Source organism: Haemaphysalis longicornis, unplaced genomic scaffold (assembly GCF_048455015.1).
Source record: "Haemaphysalis longicornis isolate Haplotype H1 unplaced genomic scaffold, Haemaphysalis longicornis Haplotype H1 scaffold_3, whole genome shotgun sequence".
Lineage (NCBI taxonomy): Eukaryota > Metazoa > Arthropoda > Arachnida > Ixodida > Ixodidae > Haemaphysalis > Haemaphysalis longicornis.
In genome coordinates, this window is record NW_027526335.1 from 9,885,905 (window position 1) to 9,901,197 (window position 15,293).

The window sequence follows — 15,293 nt, forward strand, 5'->3', positions numbered from 1 at the left end:
CTGCACGGAACAACATACACAAAGAGCGTTCAACTCTCGAATGTACTTGACGTGACGTCACTGCTAGTTGCACTGCCGGCCGACGATGTGCGCATGGTCGCTTGCGATGTGCCTCAAAACGAGAATTTCAAAGGCGCTCCCTAAATTCCGGAAGCGATGAATTGTGGAAATATTTGTGATTTATGTTCTTAAAAGGTCGTTCAAGCAGACAAAATTAAGCAAAGAGAAATGCAATTCCTCTTCACAACCAGCCAACGCAATTAAAGCCAACGAGATTGCTTGATGCCTTGCTGAACTTCACATGGCAGATTTTAGGCACGAGGGCATGTAACTAATACAGTACGTGCAAAGGGAACCTTCGAATGCCTGAAGGGCTGCAAATTAACGGGCAAAAGCGGCAGCCAGAGAAGGTGAGTCACCTCGAACTCGGCGTGCTTGAGAACGTCGTCTGCACGCATGCGGTTGAGGATGAACTCTGCCTCATTGGCCACCCTGACAATGTGGTCCTTCATGGCGTGGGAAAGCAGCCTGCACATGGTTGGAGGGGGCAGACAAAACACGCACGTCAGACATCACAGCAGCCGCAAAGCTGCAGTCGCTTCCAAGGTGCCTGGATGAGCAGGAGGATTCAAGCACTGTGCCAACCCCCGTGAGAACCACTGCCCCTAACTATACTCGGGAACAAGTTAAGAATGGCAACAGAAGTTGGCGCTGCGCCTCATCAGCGAAGTTGGATGTTATTCCGCACGACGCAAGTAGTACATTAGTGGAAATACGTTGAACATGGCACGAGCCGTTTCTGTGATTTTTTGGACTTAATATGCTTATAAACTACTGCAACGACGACAAACAAACTACGCGAGAAAAGGCAGACGATATCTCGCATTCATAGCAATCTCCTCTCAAAACGCACGCAGCCGTTGACATCCGGGTTCATCGCTTAGGTGGAGTGATATTGTACACGAGCTATTGCCGTTCTTAACTTGTTCCCGAGTATACGAACTCAAAAGTTCAGAAAAAAATGTGCAGGAAAAAGCAATTCGAGTGTTCTGCAAAAAGGAGGCAGCCCAGCAATGTGCTACTTAGAGCAACATCTGCAAGTTTTATTACCTTTGATTACTGCAAAAATTTCGCAAAAAATCAAGTTGATAAATCCAGTGAAATTTAAGAGCTTCACATTAAGTTGTACTGCCTACAGCAGGGCAGAATGAGGCAAAGACAATGCTAACTGGCGATACAGGTGCAGTTTTGCCTCTTCTCCTTGGCACCCATAGACACCAGAGCTTGGTCGACTTATAGAACCTAAACACACACACATTACAATGCCATGTAAACCTCCGACTTGTTCATTGATCCCAAGCCCTAGCAGGAAACAAGCCTGCCTGCCCTTCCCTGAAGCAGGAGGGGGAAGCAGAAGGAAAGTGGCCTTAAACAAGCAGCATGAGAAATCAGCGAGCCCATCAACTCCTCAGCCCCAGGGCCCACAGCACATAGGTACTGTAGGCAAGTCCTGGCTGTACCTCAGGTGATGAAAGAGTAGGAAAAAAGCAGTAGACACGAAAGGAGAAGCTCTGAGGATATGCCGATCGAAAACCCTGTTGTGCGAAATTTTACTAAAGCTGCCCAAGAAGCTGCTGACCAATTAAAACAAGATTAAATGGAGCAAGTGCAAAGCTCTGGCTAAAACTGTGCCTTTTCGCAACCTTATCTGCCTGAAACGTAAGCTGCTCCTGACCTACTTTAGGCGTGCCTTATTGCGATTAACATGGCTGACCATGACGGCAGCCCAGCAAAATTGTACAATCCATGTGTTTTGCACACATTAGTTGTGCTGATACAGTTGCAGACAGCACACAAACAATGCAGATAGCACCTACACAATGCACCGACACAATGCCGGAGCTGACAATGTGGCAAGGACTGCAATCGCAAAGTGACGCAGGTAGCTGCAGCTACGACTTGTCGTCCTTCACCAGAATGGAATTCTTGATAAAAGCCAAGCTGTATCTGCAGTAGAAAAGCTCACGTTGTGGCCTAGTTAGGGCAGAGATTTTAGTTGCTGTAAAGGATTTGAAACCAGTGGTGCAAGTGCACCTTTTCCCACTCACAGAAGTGTTGGGACCTAGCTACATGTGCCACCACTAGCCTTGCTTTCAGGCTCCTCACCTATGCGGGAAGGAGTGCCTCTTTTAAACTCCCAAAAGGGTAGAAATACCTTTTGGCCTTTTTCAGGCCATTGTGAAAGGCTCTCTCTCATCACACAAGTAATACTTTGGAAAACAAGGGCTAGGTTAACAGGTTGCTGACCTTGGGAAAAAAGTGGCGGGCGTTAAAAGAAAAAGACCGGACAGGCCTGGACGGGGGGCGGAACCGAGCGAAATGTGTTGGTGCATGGTCCTGAGGGGTGCATGGTCTGCCCCTTTTGCCATCGTACAATGAAACCAACACGTTTCCCTCCGTTCTGCCACCCCGGGCTGACAGTGCGTGGCGCTGGCAGGACAGGCAGGCAGACAGCAGCAGCAGCAGCAGCAGCCGAGCCCCCTCAACTGACCGTCCTTCGTTGATGAGCTCGATGAAGGCGAGGCCCGCGTGCTTCTGCAGCGAGTTCTGCCACTCTTGGGAGCACAGCAGCATCACCAGCTCCACCACCGAGGTGCTGTTCTTGAACGTGCTCAGCCCTGCTCCACAGGAAGAGAGAGAGGGAGGGGGAGGAGGGAAGGGGAGGGCAGCCACACGAGATCCTTGTAAGTCTCAAGCGCATGCTCCAGAAACATTAAATACTCAACCACGTATACGTTAAAGGGACCCTAAATAGGGTTCTGAAGGTTGCGATTTTATGCGTGCAATTGTTGGAGTACTACCCAGGGAACATCCCCCACAAAAATAATTTCAAAGTGTTCTATATTAGCCAAGTTATTGTACTCCACAATCTCCCAACTTTAAAGAGGCCATGAAGACAAAATACAAGTTTGTGTTATTTGAGAGATGTGTTTTATAGTGCCCCGAGCACTTGCCTAGATGTGAACGATGCTTTGTTCACTTAGAAATTAATTCATTATTCATTTAAGCTAAAATTTTTATTGTTCCGCTAAATCGTGCGTTTTCGTGGTCTGCAACGACATCACAGGAACCGGCCGCTCCACAGCCGATTGGGAAGCCTTGTTTACCGTTAGTGAACCTAGATGGCGCCACCATACCGTGGCTAGCCATTTTCTCCCTTTGGTTTCTTTCTGACCATAATTTAACCTGGATTGTTTTTGTTCAGGGAGAAAATAATTGTCTCGTGAAACATAGTGCTCGCTCGACAAATATGGTCATGTAAGACACCGCTGCTTGCATCAATTGGCCAGTGCCGTCTGAGACAACCCCAAAGCACCGCATTCCTGAGCAGCTAAACCAAGCATAGTGCACGCAGTACCAACAGCAGTAGGCATCGGTACTTATATGTTTACGTGTGCTTTCGTAACTTTCACTGTCTGTCCCATTATTCTCACTGATATAAAAGGAATGTGCCCTAAATTTAAGCGCAAATAGCTCCTTCAGCAAGCTTATAAGCTCTGCTTAATTTGCGTTTGCTTTTGCCGCCCTCCGCCAATCGCAGAGCTGGCTGGTATGACATCATAAGTTCTGTTGCGGGACATGAGCTAGTGGGTTGCATGGCCATTCCCTTTTTCCTAATTATAAAGCAAATTTAAGCGGCGAAGTTTACGTTAAAAGTGGTGTCAGTGTGATTCTAACGAGGCAATCTTGGATGATGATTGGCTGCAGCATTTATTAAGGGAACCTGCCAATAGTGCTGCCATAGCCTTCAGCACCAGCTACGTCACAGAGGCTACGTTACCCCATAAAGCTATGTCACATGCACTCTTCAATGGTGACGAGAATTCACATGTAAACATAGAAAGGAAGGAGTTTTTTTGCTTGTTTGTAGGGCCCCTGCACTACACAGAGGGGTAATATTTGGTACATGTTGTCGTGAACATGTTGTCGCATGCAATCTAGCGATTGCACGCTTGAAATCACAACCTTGGGAAGCCTATTTAGGGCCCGTTTAACTCTTTCGCTACCGCCGGAAAATTGACTAATTTTAGGGGTCCAAGAAAACATTTTTTTTCCTGCTAAAAAATTGGTTAGGCACTAATTGCAGGAACACAAAATGCGGATTATTTAACGGCATTTCCAATAACACCCGTTTTTTAAAGGTTTTTATATACCATAACTGTAAAAAAAATATCAAAATCAAAATTTTTTGTCAAGTTGTCGAAAAAAATAATAAAGAAGTTGTGTTTATCAAACCACCGGTAGTAGAAAAAAAATTAGAATATACATTTTGTAGGGAAACATTTCAAGAACACGCCCTAGAAAAAATTTCGCCTTGCGCAGAACAGTTTGTCAGATATAAAAAAAAAAAATCTTAGCATGCACGGTGCTCGTGTCATGCGGTGAAGCCCAACCTCCAATTCAAAATGTGCAATTTCGGGTGGTTTCTTGGAATAAACCTGGCGGTTTGTCATTATCAGAGGCACCAATTTTCCCCCACATAACGTAAAAACATCATGTCAATGGCTGACTTTTCATTTCCAGTGAGCACAATATTTGGGACTAGCCCGCGATGCGGAAAAAAACATGCATGAAGTTGAAAACGAAACGCCGTGGCTGATGCTTGTTGTCGTTCACGGTCAGTTATCTCTCAAAACATAAAGCTGAGCTTTATTATCATCTTCTTACTCGCAATTGTAGCCTTGCTCGCAAAAATGAGGTACGATGAGCTAGAATCGTGCCCTACGATCTTCGGCCGAGTAGCAGTTGCGCGATGAAAAATATCAGCACAACGAGCCTCCTCTATTGCAGCGCCACCTAACATTTTTCAAATGAAACAGTACAAAAACTTATCGGAGACTCCGTCCGAATAGACAGTTCAACTAAGCAGCAACATCAGACATCCGGATATACCCTCGCATGGAAACGAAACTGGAAGTCGAACAGCTGGCAGTGTAAGGCCGGTTTGAAGCGCTGTCCTCGGCGAAACAGGTATCTGGCGACTGGGTGTGATCCTTTGACTTGCATATGAAGTTCTTATCGCAGAAATCGGGTTAGGGTGGGGGAAATCAGGAGCGGCGTGCTTTGCTCGAGGATCAGTCGCGGACGCTCCAGGCGCCATGGCAGGTAGCCTTGAAGTTGGGTAATTGCGTAGTAGCGCTAAATATGAATTTCGCGATGCAGAAACGAAACCGAAACTGTTGTAAACTGTTTGCGAATGGTCCTGGGGTAAGTAGAACTACCACAGTACTTAGAACAACGTGCGCAAAGGCAATAAAACTGCCTAAAATCATAAAGTAGCTTTGCAACCAGGCACTGCTTGACATTTTCAGTCGAATTCTGGGATTATTACTGTCAGAGCGCGAACCTGACGATTGAAAATCGTTTGCTAGTTCCCCATTCACGCTCTGATAGCAAAAAACAAGCGCTGGTGCAGAGTAATTACGAGTTGCACGCATTCTTCGTTGGTAGCAGTGACGCGGGATGACCATGCCCCTTTTCCACACCCAGGTGATTCAAAAGCGTGTCAAAAATCCCGTTTCCGTAGCAAAAATGAAAACAAAACTGATTTTGAAAGGCCATTTTCTGATCTAACTCCAAACAGCTTTACTTGTTCGAGAAATGCCTGGAACGCTATGAAAAGGCGCTCCCAAAAGTATCGATCAAATTGATCGATTTTGATAGGCACGGTAGCGAAAGAGTTAAGTAACACATTTAATACTCAACCACTGCCTTCCTTTAAATTTTTGTTTTCCCGCCATTTTTTGCTCAAGAGCCTTTTTTTAGTTAATTTAAAAATCTGAAAAGGCATTATTAATCTTTACTATTCCATTCATTTGCAGAGCAGCAAATAATCACCATTTAAGGGGGGACGAGGGTCTTAAAACTAACTTTTTTATTTATGGGTAGAAACTTATGAAAATTTGCACACTGATGTGCTTTTCTCTGTAGATTTCAAATATGCAATTATATTTGAGCTGGTGCTGTTAGTTCAAAAGTTATCATACAAAGTCTAAACCGCAATTAGGTAATTTCTTACGCAGCTTTAATGAACTTTCGCATTGCATTTTGTCGCTTTTAATTACATGAATGGATAGCCAGAGAGTTCCCATACCCGATGACATTCTTCGTTTTTCTCTAAAGTCACGGCATCCTAAAAAAATATGTCAAGTACAAAAAATGGCAGTATTGGATATTTTGGCTCATCAAAATAACTGCAAGTCATCATTTATGCGTAGCCTAAACAGAAAAACTAAGAATGTCATCGGCTGCCTCAGGCTGTACTGAAAAAAATGGTACCAAGATTGACCTTATGAAGCAAAAATAAGTTTCCAAAAAGCTGCGTAAGGCTGAGGGAAGTGACCAAAAATATGAAACTGAGAAAACTGCATTTGAAGTTTGGCCATGTGTTATGAGATGAACCATCAGTAGTGTAGCTTCAAAATTTCCCAGTAAAAAAGACATGTTCTTCCCATTTTCAAATCTGTCTTTGGATTCCAAAAATGTCAACTAGAACTGGAGATACAAAAGGCCAAGTAACGGACCCCAACAGGAATTTAGCAAAATTTATCGACTTCGAATCTGTTGGCATTTTGTTAGCGTTGTGAAATCTGGTGGTGTCTTGCTGGCGTCGTGAAAACTGCAACAGTCCTTCGTGAAGTGCCATCATCTATTACAGTGCACTGTGGTACCCAGAATATTGTGTACGGCAAAAGTGTGAGGGTGAAACTTGCTTTAGGTGCCCCCCTTTTTTGTTCTTTGGTGAGGCTATTTCTTTCGCGGTTTTTATGCTGGAAGTTTGAGAGGATACAGGGGTGGGACACTGCGCAGTGCGTTTTCCGCAAATGCATCATGTTGTTGGCCCTCAAAAGAGTCTTTTGGGGAAAATAAATGTAGCTGGAAGGCAAACTTTCTTGGCCTCAGGGGATAAACCCATAGACGCCTTTTTCCTTCAAGCCGTGCATGGTGCGGCTATCTCCATCGGACATCACGGTTGTGTACTGCAGCCCATTCTTGGAGAGCGAGCGCTTGAACATTATCAGGGCTGCCTCTACCTCCATGCGTCCTGCACCACAGTCAATGTTTCGCTGACACTCATGGTCTGCCAGCCAATCTTCGTAGCCCTCATCTGAAGCTTTGGGTCTGATGGTGCAACCTAAGCAAAAGTTAGAGAGGACTACATGATCAATCACCAAGCCGGTGTACACTCCAATGATGCAGCCCACTCCAATGTGTGACAACCGTCCCTTTGTCATCCACGTGCCATCAAACATATCATCTATGTTGTTTGGCGGCTGACCAAGGTGTACAAGTCCTTGATGGCACGCACACTATCAGCTTCAGAGGCTGCTGCAGTGTCCTCGCAAACCTGAACCACTTTCCTCAAGTGCGCTTGGAATGTCTTGTGGTGCAGGCCTCTGTGGGACAAGTTCATACCAGCACAAAAATCTGAAAGAGCAGTCACCCCCTTCCCCATGCTTTGAATACTTTTCAAAGCCCTCATATTCACTTCAAAAAGAGTGATATTGCCAGATCCTTCGGTCCTTGGCGAGGAAAAACGTTCCACACGGTGTTCACAAATCGAGCACGTCACCTCGAGCTTCACGGCGAGGCCGTACTGCCGGTCAGGCTTCCTCAAATCCGGCGCCGCCAGCCCGCACTTGCCGCACCTGACGTGCGCGAAAAGGTCCTTCAGCATTGCAAAATCCACTAAGACAAAATCTGTGCCGGATTCTTCCTCTGAGTGCGCCAAATCCACTTCAAGGAGGTCGAATTTCCGCTGCGTTGCTGACTTAGTCTCCGTTCCGCGCTTGACCTCGTCCGCGTGTTCCGTACGCGCGGCGATCTCCTCCGCCGTGTAATACCTCGTGTCAAGCCGGCAGGACGTGCTTGGACCAGGTATGGATTCCGGAGGTGGTTGGTCAGGCGATGGGGCAGGCGAGGCAATACGAGGCGGCGAACGATTCTCATCCGGCGGAGTCGAGCGGCCCGAAGTCGCACCACGCGACCTTGGGATAGGCGGACGACGCTTTCGCTTCCCGTGCGCATGAAGGGTCGTCTTCTTCAAACGTACGTCTCCTGGCATCATTCACGAAAGTACGCGATGGAAGAATTAGAAGAAACTGTAAAAAAAAACTGCTCTAAGCGAGCGCTGCGCCAGAAGAGCGGACTCCGTCAGACGCGCGTAGCAGACGCCATGATGGCGACCGCCATGACAGCAGTCGCGCCGACCAATGGGAGGGGTCGTATGGCGAACTCAAACCGCGCGCGCCCGCTCTAGCCAATCAGCGGCCGAGAAGGTGCCTTCGGAAAACTGGCAAGGCCGGTCGTTCTACTCAAGCGACGCCATTTTGAGATATCGCAAAATGCGCACAAAGAAACAAGCTTCAAAACAAGACCAAGATGGCGGCGATCGGTCGGCTGCTTCGCCCGCGGGGCGCGCGGGAATTTGAAGCAACTTTTGCCCAAATCTGGGCATTTCGTGGCCCTCGAGGCGTTTCAAAACATGATTTTAGAGTATTTCCCGATGGAATTTCGCGTTGATATTTTGAAGGCAGGTGCTTGAAGGTACAATAATTCCAAAAATTGGATTTTCTCAAAATCGATATTTTGGCCATTTTTGACCATTCTAAGACCCGCGTCCCCCCTTAATATCACCATTACCATTTAATCTTTAATATCACCATTTACTTGTTAAAATAGGGAGAATCTGAGCTAGCTGGTCCACTCTTCACTTGGTCTATGGGTCAGCCTACAAATACTAATGTTACACGAACAACAAGAATGCGAGGACACAAAGTGGTGACACATTCACTACTGGGTACTTGCATTTTTGATGTTCATGCAGCAGTAGTTTTTGTATTCTGACTCGTATACCAAGTGACTTGACTAGGCTCAGCCGCCTTGCACTTCTTTTTTCCAGAACATGGCAGTGATTTTTAACCAAGGAGCCATGAAGAGAAAATGCAAGTTGGTTTTATTCGAAAGATTTCGTGTTTTATAGTGCCCCCAGCGCTTGTCCGGATACAAACGGTGCTTTATTCACTGAGAAATTAAACAATTTAGGTTAAAATTTTCATTTTCCCGCTCAATCGTGCGTTTTCGTGGTCCCAAGTGACATCACTGAAACCGACCGCTCTGCAGCCTAGAGTACCTTCATTCACGCATCCGCCGTACAGGGTAGAGACACGTATATGCTGGCGCCGCCATTTTTGGTTGCTCAAAACCGCGCTAAAATTATCGCCGCAACGCGGTTTACTGAAGAAGTTTGAATCATATTGTCTGTTTCGCGTTGCTAGGTCTCGTGGGAAACGAAAAGAATAACGCGCTGAGCCCGTTGGCCCAATTGCGGCGGCACGGGACCGTTCGAAGGTTGTCTCCACCCTGTACAGTGGTGTTGGTTTGTTCCCGCGTTTCTTTACGTTCCGTAGCCTAGATGGCGCCACCATACCGTGGCAAGCGTTTGGTTTGTTTTTGCCCGCATTTAAACCTGGCTTGTTTTTGTTCTGGGAGAAAATATTCGTTCCCTGAAACAGTGCTCGCTCGACAAATGGGGTCACGTAAGACACCGTTGCTTGCGTCAATCGGCCAGTGTCGTCTGAGACAACCCCAAGCCCCGTAGTGCTGTGCAGCGAAACCAGGCATGCTGTGCGCAGTACGAACAGCAGAACGCATCAGTACTTCTATGTTTACATGTGCTTTCGTAACTTCCACGGTTTGTCCCATCATTCTTATTGCTTTGTAAAGAATGTGCCCTAAATTTAAGCGAAATCGCTCGTTCGTCTAGTTTGTAAGTTCTACCTAATTTGCGTCTGCTTCTGCCAGCCTCCGCCAATCGCAGAGCTTAGCCCATGTGACGACATAGGTTCTGTTGCGGGAAATGAGCTGGTGGGTCGCATGACCATTCCCGTTTTTCCTAATTATGTAGCTTATTTGAGCGAAGTTTACGTTAAAAGTGGTGTCAGTATGATTCTAACGAGACAATCTTTTGAATGAACCAAACTTGTGTTTTCTCTTCATGGCTCCTTTAACCACTGTAGACAAAAGCACCAGGCAGAACATTTGCTCTCGCAATAGCTCTGAGATGTTTGGAACATGCAGGCAAGTAGTGACTAATGAAACAGTGGAATCAATGACAAAATATTGTCATGGGACACCTAGGCGGCCAATGCCCCATCGTGGCTCATCACAGAAGACGACGAGGACGATGAAGAAGTGGCTGGCTCGCAGCGCGCGCTGTTATGGCCGCATTGTAAATTCTGTAAATAGATCGTTCCTCATCCGTCAACCATCGTTCGAGTCATTGGCTCTGCCGCCACGTTACAATATGAATGCAGTGTGGCCTTGGAAGTTAGCGAAGTTTTGTCACCATCAAAGAAAATCTCGTGTTAGGGAGGTCTCTCTTCCAAGTGTGAACGCACTCAACACCACTGAACTCCCGTGGAGGTTTATCTGACATCTTGAAGCAGCCCACTGATCGGGTCCATTGTCACTAAATTTTCATCTCGAAAGAGACGCGGCTGAAGGCAGTCCAACCAAACTTCTAGGGACCATCTTCAAACACACTTCACTGGTTATTTCATCAGCTGAAGAACTGCACAAGGCCTGAGCCCTACAGTGTGAAGATCGTGTAACATGCTTATATTTTTTTTAGGAATTCAAAGAATTTTTTTTTTAAATTGCTTAGCGAGTTTGGAATTTCAGCTTTGCAAGAACGAAAATCGCGTGCCCGCAACGGGCTCTCCTGCTCACCCTTGCCCTCGACGAGCAGGTCCTGCCCGTGGGAGCCGACCAGGGTGCGGGAGAGGAAGGGCGCAAAGTCCACCATGATCTCGCGCAGCAGCGGGCACACGCTGCCCAGGGCCCCCTCCAGCTTCTGGGTCAGGCTGGCCTCGCGGGCACTGGGGGCCTCCTCGCACGCCACCTTGCCGCCACCCGGGGGGGACATCATCCCGGCACCCTCGGCCACCTGCTCGGCCGTCGAGAACAGGGCAAGGGAAGGAAGGGTCAGCTGGGCAGTTTCGTTCCCTCCCAGGAGGCAAGCTCTCTTGGACATGTGGGTTAGCCTTGCCTTCCTTCGTAGCCGGTGGCATTCAGGCTTAGGTTCCTCAGTCATCGGCACGTTCACGGCTACTATTCATACTGCACTCCCCTATTACAGCTTTCCAACCTTCCAATTCTACCAAAGACAGAGACGGCAGGCACTGTTTGGCCACCTCCATGAGTGAGGGAGGGAGGGAGAGTACCTTGTTGTTGAGGCCGTTGAGTGCGGGCTCCTGGGACACCAGGATGCTGGCCTGGTAGTTGTCCAGGGGCTCCCCAGACCCATTCACCACCTCAGGGTGGTGGTGGTAGGCATTGGCTACTGCTGCTGCTGCCACAGGCTGGTGGCCGGGCATGGGGCTCTGTTGGGGAGGGATATGGACAACAGGAGTTCATCCTCGCACCCTTCCCCTGCACGGCAGGGGCTACTGGGGGCCACTGCTTCTGGTGCATTGGGCAAAATCAAGTAACAATGTTACCATGAACCACAAGAGTTTCATACTAATATACACAGGAGGGAAATCTGTCGCTGCAGTCACGGGCCGCCGTGGGCGGCGCCATTGCTGCTAGCGACGTTCCTCGCCTGCTTAGCTTAGCTAGCCATACGGCTTCTTTTTTGTCTCGAAGCCAAAATCAGCATTTTTTTGTTGTTCATCATACGTGAAGCTTCTAAATAATTACTGACAAATTAATCCTTTTGGAGGTCCAATTTTATAATAACAAAAGAATTTCATGAACATTATACAGCAATATTGTTGCTTTTTTGCAGCCAGAGCCAACTTTCCAGCCTTTTCATGGGCCATGCCAAGGACAAGTGGAACGTGCCTGCCCGGTACACAACGGAAAGCTCGCTGAAGCGCGGCTCCCCTACACAGTGGCGCCAGATTTCCCTCTAGTGTATATTAGTATGAAACTCTATGCTATAAACATCTAACTGACAACTTACAGCCCAACTAAATTTTCATACTGCCTTAATTTCTCCGTAAAAATGGGAAATAAAATAAATAAAATCAAATAATGAAAAAGACTACATCATAAATTTTGTTATACAGACAAGAAGGAAAGTGCAATTTTCACTTTGTGGGAGCACTGCTTAAATTAAAGTGGGGTAGGTTCTCTGGGTCAACTTTGATGGGTTACAAAACTGAAGATATTTTGTTGCGGTAAAAATTTACCAGGTGCAGCGTCAATTGTAGAGGGTCACAACTATGGGCTGCCTGCACAGGTTATCCCAGGATTCAGCACACGTGAGCTGCGCTTTTTGGAATGCAAGAGTAACCCTCGGTGCTGGCCCGTCGACCCAGCGAGCCATTTCTGCATAGTAGCAGCCAAAGAGCAGGCAGGGGAGGCAGTGAAGGAAGACCCACCGTGGAAATGACGGCAGCGGACGAGTGGATGTTGGCCAGGATACTGGAGTCCATCTCTTCGACCACGATCACTTCGTCCCGCTCCCCGTCCTGGCCATCCGACCACAGCACCGACGCCTGCTGCTCCCCGGCTGCATGGCAATCCAAACAGGCTCCGCGTGAAGTCGCCACTAGCCACTAATGAACGCTCATATTACCAGTCAAGCCACTCAAGGTGAGAGCAGTTTGGGGAAACAACAAGTTCACTGTGGGGTGGCCATCTACCTATTTTATGGTTGTTAAAAAAAAGCCCTACCACTCTCCCGTACAGTTAATTTGCCTACCAGTGTCTACTAAACAGTTCTAATGCCTTGTGCCCCATGAACATAAATGGGCAAGTCTGTTACAACCGAACTATTTCATTTGAAACTCATCTATGGCATAGTCTGGCCACAACGCGCCAAAAAACTAAAATGGCCGGTGCATGCAGGTTCGTGGAAGCTTTGCACAATCGCTACTCCGATTCACAGTAAGTGTTTCCCCCCTTTTTTTTGGTTAAAGCTCAAATTATGCCCATTTATCTGAGACTCTGGTGCAGAATCCATAGCAATTCATTATGATGTGTCCCATGTCCAGGTCATGTGTCCAGGTCATGCACTCAGGACCAATGACACCAACAGAACATTAGAGTCAATTTATGTTTTTTTATGTGCAGATGCCATACTTTAAATCTACCTGGGAAGCATATCCGGCATTTAATGCGCACAGCACATTTAAGTGAGAACAACTAAGCTAACCGTGCATATTGTGAGGGCCCCCTTGGCCCCCGTGCCTTCTTTGCACATGCAATTGGGCTTTGCCGGTTGTAGGGGCAGCCATCTTGGCCTGTGGCATGGTCACATGCATGCTGACTTCATCGTACATGGCGTGCCGTATCCACAACTACAGTAAAACCTTGTTACAGGAGACACTATTACAAGTGTACGCGGCGCCTCTGCGGGATGACGCCACCGAGCCAACCGAGCTGCTCCAGGTGCGATGAGCAGGCGAGCGGAAGTCGCACCCGCGCACCGCCGCAGAGAGCAAGAAGAGCGCTCCCCGATGGGCCGCGCGAGCCACCGTGTAAATATAATCAGTTAAATAAAAAACGAGTTATTTCAGTTCAACCAAGCCAACGGCTCTCAATAATAGATAACAGTTCAGAAGCGGGATATAATCACAACGTCCGAACGTGAGAAGCCGCCCTGCGGTTATGATGGGGCCTGTGACGCGAAGCGCAGCATCTTCAGCGACAACGAACGAAGATGGCGCGAACCAGGCCAGCGGTGACGACGGGGTGCGCAGCGACACCAGATCCGAAAACGAAGTCCCGAGTGACTCCACGACACCACAGCCGGCGATGGACATGGCAGCCGTCATCCAAGCAGCTGTACAGGCAGCCGTGAGGGAAGCGATAAACGGTATGGCGCTCCTTCAAACGCAACAGACGCCGGCCACGCCCGTTACGCCCGCGGCAGAGACTTCGCGTCTGGTGCCATCGTTCGATCCCCTTTCATCAGGCTGCTCGACCGTCGACGCGTGGATTCGGCGAGTCGACGACTTGGCTGACATTTACGGTTGGTCGGACAGGCTGACCTCCTGCAACGCACTATGCAGATGGGAAGGCCCGGCCAAGACCTGGTACGATTCCCTGTCATCAGTGGACAAAACGTGGGTGCAGTGGAAAGACGAACTAAAGCGTGCATTTCCGTCGACATCAGGAATGCAACGCCTCCACCGTGAAATGGAAGCCCGTTGTCGCAAGCGAGGTGAGCCCATCGAATCTTATTACTACGACAAGCTCGCCAAGGCTCGCCGGTGTAATATCAGTGACAAAGGCTGTGTCGAGTACATCATCACCGGCCTGAACGATCCAGACACAATTCGAGCAGTGAGCGTTCGCACGTACGATACTCCCGAAGAATTGCTTCACTGTCTCAAGCGTCTAGAAGATCGTCTAGGAAACGTAGTTTCGTCGGCTTCCCGCCAAAACGCCAAGCATTTCACCGACTATCAAAAGGGGCTCTTCGAAGGGGCCCGATCACCTTACCAAGGCAACCGGAGCCAACATGGCCGACGATCGCCGAGACTCCCTCTCACGCAGACAGAGGAAGAAGCCTCTCTCCAACGAGAAAGGGGAACCGCTGTGCTTCAACTGCAACGAATACGGCCATTTGTCTCTCCATTGCCCCTCTCCCCAACGAAAAGCGCCATGCGGCGCTTGCGGACGAGTGGGCCACGAAACGAGAGACTGCAGAGCGAAGAAGGAACGAGAGCCGTGCGTCGCTCAAAACGTTGTGAAATCCGACTTCCGCGCTACCGAAGCAGTGAACGAGAAATATTTCATGCCAGCGAAACTGAACGGACATGAAATACGTGCCTACGTCGACTTGGGGAGCCAGTGCGTAACCCTGCGTCAGGAAGATGCAGAACGGCTGGAAATCTCCTACACGAAACTCAAAGAACCACTCTCTATTGGAGGGTATGGATCGGGATGTGTGACGCCTTGTGGCGAAGCAAGTGCTACCATCACGGTCGACCAAGCGACAGCTGACGTTCATCTGTACGTGGTACCAAGCAGCTCGCAGTCCATACCCCTACTTGTTGGGCAGCCGTTCACGGAACAGCCTCACGTAACGATTGTAAGGCGGCGACAGACAGTCAGGATTTTTGAGGAGCGCGAGAACGTCCACGAAACCGACGACACGCTGCGTTCCATTGAGATCCCCGATCTGCCCCAACGTTCAGTCTGCCTGTGGGCCAAGGAGTCAACCGTTGTTCCGCCGAAGTTTGTGGGATTCGTCAAGCTCTACGCCACGGGTGGCA

General features: G+C 48.4%; 1 protein-coding gene across 2 annotated transcripts in view; it reads right to left on the reverse strand.

Moving 5' to 3' along the window:
* The window catches only part of Rg (A kinase anchor protein rugose), a 337,821-nt gene that overhangs the window by 180,837 nt on the left and 141,691 nt on the right, over positions 1 to 15,293 (reverse strand). For both annotated transcript variants that reach the window (XM_077702285.1, XM_077702286.1), the window contains exons 30-34: positions 12,450 to 12,580; positions 11,286 to 11,444; positions 10,792 to 11,008; positions 2,552 to 2,678; positions 420 to 528 (exon numbers count right to left, since the gene is read on the reverse strand). In XM_077702285.1, coding sequence (XP_077558411.1) covers positions 420 to 528; positions 2,552 to 2,678; positions 10,792 to 11,008; positions 11,286 to 11,444; positions 12,450 to 12,580 — 743 coding nt within the window. The remainder of the gene's footprint in view (positions 1 to 419; positions 529 to 2,551; positions 2,679 to 10,791; positions 11,009 to 11,285; positions 11,445 to 12,449; positions 12,581 to 15,293) is intronic.